At 48.4% G+C, this 5,776-nt stretch overlaps 1 protein-coding gene across 1 annotated transcript; it reads left to right on the top strand.

Annotated features, from left to right (window-relative positions):
• Positions 1–2,317: 2,317 nt before the first annotated feature.
• On the top strand, positions 2,318–4,434 carry LOC119955305 (protein BTG1-like). Its single transcript, XM_038781386.1, has 2 exons — positions 2,318–2,778; positions 3,207–4,434. The coding sequence occupies exons 1-2, from the start codon at positions 2,631–2,633 to the stop codon at positions 3,599–3,601; spliced, it is 543 nt and encodes a 180-aa protein (XP_038637314.1). The 5' UTR covers positions 2,318–2,630; the 3' UTR covers positions 3,602–4,434.
• The last annotated feature ends 1,342 nt before the right edge of the window (positions 4,435–5,776 follow it).

Below are 5,776 nucleotides of genomic sequence, written 5' to 3'. Positions count from 1 at the left end.
CGACGACGACGAATTGACCCTCTCTAGGGCATCCGCCCATGTCCCATCTTCTATCTGCTCTCCCAGCTCCGTTTCCCACTTGTCTTTCAGCTCCTCTATCGGTACCTCCTCCACCTCCTGCATTATTTTGTAGATGTCCGAGACCTTCCCTTCTCCGACCCAGACCCCTGACAGCACCCTATCACTCGCCCCTCTATCGGGAAGCAAGGGAAATCCTTCCACCTGTCGTCTGGCAAATGCCTTCACCTGCAGGTATCTAAACGTGTTCCCCGGGGGGAGCTCAAATTTCTCCTCCAGCTCACCCAGGCTCGCAAACCTCCCCTCTATGAACATGTCCCTCAGTTGCCTGATGCCCGCCCTGTGCCAGCTCTGAAATCCCCCGCCAGTGTTCCCCGGGACAAATCTGTGGTTCCCTCTCAGTGGCGCCGCCATCAGACCCCCCACTTCCCCCCTGTGTCGCCTCCACTGCCCCCAGATTTTAAGGGTGGCCGCCACTACCGGACTCGTGGTATACCTTGTGGGGGGGAGCGGCCATGGTGCCGTTACTAGCGCCCCAGGCTACCTTGTGGGGGGGGAGCGGCCATGGTGCCGTTACTAGCGCCCCCAGGCTGACTCGGACTGTTTTCATTATACAATTATAGAATTTACAATGCTGAAGGGGGCCATCCGGCCCATCGAGTCTGCACCGCCTCTTGGAAAGAGCACTCTACTCAAGCCCACACCTGCAGCCTATCCCCATAACCCAGCAACCTCATCTAACCTAAGGGCAAATTAGCATGGCCAATCCACCAAACCTGCACATCTTTGGACTGTGGGAGGAAACCAGAGCACTCAGAGAAAACCACGCAGACACGGAGGGAACGTGCCGACTCTGCACAGACAGTGACCCTAGCAGGAATCAAACCTGGGATCCTGGTGCTGTGAAGCCATAGTGCTAACCACTATGCCACCGTGCTAGAAAGATGGAGGTTGAGGGGTGACCTAATAGAGGTCTACAAGATTATGAGGGGCATAGATAGAGTGAATCAGCAGGCGCTCTTTCCCAGGGTGGAGGGGTCAGTCACCAGGGGGCATAGGTTGAAGATCTGTGGGGTAAACCTTAGAGATGTGTGAGGCTGGTTTTTTTACACAGAGGGTGGCGAGTGCCTGGAACACGTTGCCAGGGAGGTTGTGGAAGGAGATACATTAACGGCGTTCAAAAGGCATCTTTACAAGCACATGGACAGGGTGGGTAGAGAGGGATATGGCACAAGGAAGTGCTGAGGGTTTTGGCAACGGTTGGTATCATGATCGGTACAGGCTTGGAGGGCCAAAGGGACTGATCCTGTGCTATTGTTTTTTTCACCTGAGGAAGGAGCTGCACTTCCGAAAGCTCGTGTTTGAAACAAACCTGTTGGACTTTAACCTGGTATTGTAAGACTTCTTACTGTGCTCACCCCAGTCCAACGCCGGCATATCCACATCATTCTTTTTTTGTACACTGGTTCAGGTTTACTAGAGCATTATGTTTAATTCTGAGCACTAAACTTCAGGAATTATATCCCCCTGAAGAGCCTCTGGGAAGACTAATCCTGCAAATCTAAAGGCCAAGTATTTTTCTTTGTTCACGCTAACTCACCCCAGAGACTCCCAGGATCAGTCTCCCACATGCTATAAGAGACAAAGGCTATGTGGCACAATGGTTAGCACTGGTGCATCACATCATTAAGGACGAGGTTCAATTCAGGCCTTGGGTGAGTTTGCACGTTCTTCCAATGACTGCCTAGGTCTCCTTTGGGTGCTCTGGTTTCCACCCACAGCCCAAAAATGTGCAGGTTAGGTAGGGTTATAGGGATAGGATGGAGGAGTGTGCCTAAGGTAGGGTGCTCTTTCAGAGGGTCGGTGCAGATTCGATGGGACAAATGATCTCTTTCTGCACTGTGGGATTCCTCAAGGCACAGGGAGTAATCAAAAAAGGGGCAATTCTTAAAATGGACAGCTGGTCGCCCAGTTACTCTCTGATCTCTTTGTTCTTTGCGCTCTTTAACTTATAATCAGGCTCTTCGGGTTGAGCTGATGTTATTGGTGATTGTATGGAACTCCCACAATTCTCCCCCCCGCCACAGCCACAGCAGCAATGTATCCATAAATACTGCCGCACCACGTGATCCCAGCGCTGCGAGAACCACGTGACCTCAAGCAGCACCAATCCCACTGCTCGACAAGGAAATTACGTCACTCACATCCTTGACGATGATGTCACCCAACCTCGAGCCCCGCCCTTTGTTGTACCAACGTCACTTCCCGATTTCCCTCTCACATATAAATAGCAGCTCCGCACTCCATCCCGTCCCACTCGGTGGCGGACCGACCGCGTGTGGTCATGGATCAGCAGCAGTGTTTCAGGCAACAACAGCGCTGACTCATCGGACCTACAAAGACTTCATTATACCGCCACACACGCACACACATCAACGACGAAACAAAACCTTTCCCTTGTCTTTAAAACAAAATTGACCCGTCCCCAATCCACATTACCGCGTAAAGAGAAAGGGGGTGATTACCGCGGCGGTAGAAATTTTTTTTTTCGGAAATACATTTTTATCGAAAAATAAACTTTCTGAGGGATAGAAAAACCGAAATTTCCTCAAATGTACGTTTTGGGCACCTGGGCCGAGATGAAGCCAGAGATCAGCGCGGCGGTGGGATTTATCTGCAAGCTCCTCCGGACCAAGGCGACCGCGGTGGACGAGCGGCAGCTGCAGACTTTCTGCCAGTCGCTGCAGGAACTGCTGGCGGGTAAGTGTCTGCGCTCGCGCTCTCTCTCTCTCTCGCGCGGCGCGCCAGGCGCGGGGGGTCGCGGTGCAGCACCGCGTTCCTAAAATGGAACCTGGGCCCGGGAGCCAGCGGGCGGGCGGGCGCCGATTGTCCCGGAACGGCAGCACGCGCACCCCGGGGTCCTGGCGCTGCTCAACCAAGCTGCAAGCTTCTACCATCAGATTATTTTCCACCCCCTCTTGCCAAAGGCGCTAAACAAAAGGTGCAAAATGCCCTCTCGGCTGCACTTAAAACCAGGGTCAAAAATCGTGGATCTCAAATGCAGGAAACGATTTGGGTCTGCAAGCACGTTAACAACTCTCCCCAACTTTTGGGAGCCTATCTCGCTCCATTTATTAATTAGCTGGCTCACGTCTTCCTTTTGTCTTGTGTTTTCTTCTGCCCAACAGAGCACTACCAGCACCACTGGTTCCCCGAGAAACCTTGCAAGGGCTCCGGGTACCGGTGCATCCGGATCAACCACAAGATGGACCCCATCATATGGAAGGCGGCGAACCGGATCGGCCTGAGCGACCAGAAGGTTTTCCAGCTGCTGCCCAGCGAACTCACCCTCTGGGTCGACCCGTACGAGGTGTCGTACCGGATCGGCGAGGACGGCTCCATCTGCGTCCTGTACGAGGCTCACCCCGCCAGCCACGGCCACCACCACGGCCACCGCCTCGGCGTCGCCCCGCCCGCCATGGCCCCCCGGGTGGACGGCAGCCGGAGCAGCTGCAAGGACGAGTTTCTGCTGGGCAGGACCAGCCCTTCCAAAACCTACAACATGATGACCGTGTCCAGCTAGTAGTCAAAATAAAAATAAGCGGACCCACTCCCCCCGAGCCCACCCCCCACCCAAACACCACCCCCCACCGCCCCCCCCAACAAAAAGAATCTGCACTAGAAATGGGGGGTGGGAAAGAAAGGAAGACGCCTTTATTATTTCGGACCCAAATTGGGCTTTGTTCAGGGGCGGGTTTGTCTCTTAAATGTTAAGGAAGTGGTTGTTGTAGCTCTTACACAGGCTGTGTGTCTTTCAGGAAACAAAAGGTCAAATATTTCCAGCAAAGTACCAAATCCAAACCAAAATTATATATTTTATATATATCTATAGAAATATTTGTGTGAGGAAGCGACAACTGCCATTGTTTGCCGCCTTTTATTAATTCTTCAAAACAGTATTTTGACACTTGGCAATTTGTCTTTTTTTTTTAAAAAAAACATAAAATTAAGGGGAAGTTGAAAAAATCTCTTTGAAATGGGTTTAAACAGCCTTTGTAGAGCTACAAGAGCACTGCTCTTTAACATTTGACTAACCTACTTTGATGAAATAGCTATATCTGTACATTGCTAGCCTAGGGTTTTTCTAAAGTGCCGTCTTTCATTTTTAGCACTGTTCAGTGAAGTGGATGCGGACTGTAGTTTCTTCTCTACCGTGATCAGGTAGCTTCACAAATGTTTGATTTGTGAATTCTGTTTTGACCATCTCGCAATTTGATAAATTATGAACTGCTGTAAATTTGTACAGTTCATGTATATTGATTGTGGCAAAGGTTGTACAGATTTCTATTTTGGAAGAGAAATTTTCTTCTCGATTATAATAAAACGTTTCCTATCTTGCCATTTTAACAAGACAAACATTGCCTTCCGTGTTTGGTTTTGGTTGGAGAATGTTTCCAATTTCTTTGTGTGCCCCCCAGCCCTCTGCAGACAGTATTCAACATAATGAAATTCCACCGAAGACGGGAAATGAAAGCAAAAGCTTAAAGTCCAAACTCAAGTTAGCAGCTAATCCAATGTTTCAAAACAATGTGTAGTTATTAAGGTTTTTTTTGGCATTTGCAATTAGCAAAAAATCTGCAGGATGCTTCGTTTTTAAAGGAAAGATGTTCTGGATACAAGAATTGACCAAAATAATTCAAGTGCAACAAAGGATTGCCCAGATCTCTGTTTCCCTTCCTTTTGGCAATTCAAACCCCCCCTCCCCAACCAATCCTCAGTGTTTAGCTGCACAAGTCTGAATGAGGGTATGATTGGTTTTTATAAATAGAAAATGTTGGTGTAAAGATCAGCAGCGTCTGGTGAAGTGGACAAGTCTCAACATGTCACGACTTGCCGTTGAGAATTTTCTCAGTAATCGAGAGGGGCTGATTATTAGCTGTGGCTTGCTTGCATTTGCAATCGTTGGCCCTCAGCTTCCTAGTTTTGCGTTAACTCTGGAAAAATGTTTCCAGCCTTGACGTAGCCAAAGCTATACGTATGCTGTTTCCAATTGGAGCTCATCTCCCTTTCCTTGGGTCCTGATCTTATTGCATCTCAAAGTGACACTGAATTACACCAGCATCCCCCACCATCTTCCCTGGAACTGAGTTGGAGGTCGAACCCCTTTTTTTGTTTCAGTGCAGGCTGGATCTTAAGCAGCTTGAGGAACATTCATCCAAACTCCCATTGGTTAACAGTGACAACTGCTGGTAAGTTTTGAAGATTTTAAAAATATCTCAAAGAGATGGTCGTGAGACATTAATGTGCAGAAGAGAATATTTTTTGATATCTTTCATTATGCAAGAGGAGGTGCCACTTTAAATACCATACATCATAATACAAATGAAAAAAGATTAATTTTCCTCTGGTTAAGAAGAATGCTCACACCAACCGTTGAGATAATTTGTATTCTGTTCGTGGAAGCGAGTAAAACTCACTTCCAATGTTTTTGCTCATGAATAAGTCCTCTAACCTCACATATGGAATACAAATTTGCAATGTCTGGCAGATTCTCCCAACTGTTATGGTTTGATGCTCCCCTGTTATGTCAATCACTTCCATACCCTTCCCTCTTGCGGGTGTCCATTTTAATAATGGAGACAAAATTCAATTGAAAAACATGCTGTTGAATTTTCCATGTTTGTAGTTCCATGGGTTGTTTGGAAGTGAAGATAGTTAACGGCTCAACTAAGTCTTAAATAATTCAGGTTAAAGATCC

This window comes from Scyliorhinus canicula, chromosome 20, assembly GCF_902713615.1.
Source record: "Scyliorhinus canicula chromosome 20, sScyCan1.1, whole genome shotgun sequence".
NCBI classification, from domain to species: domain Eukaryota; kingdom Metazoa; phylum Chordata; class Chondrichthyes; order Carcharhiniformes; family Scyliorhinidae; genus Scyliorhinus; species Scyliorhinus canicula.
Note: the sequence above shows the minus strand (reverse complement) of the source record. Positions and strands in the feature narration are given on the sequence as shown.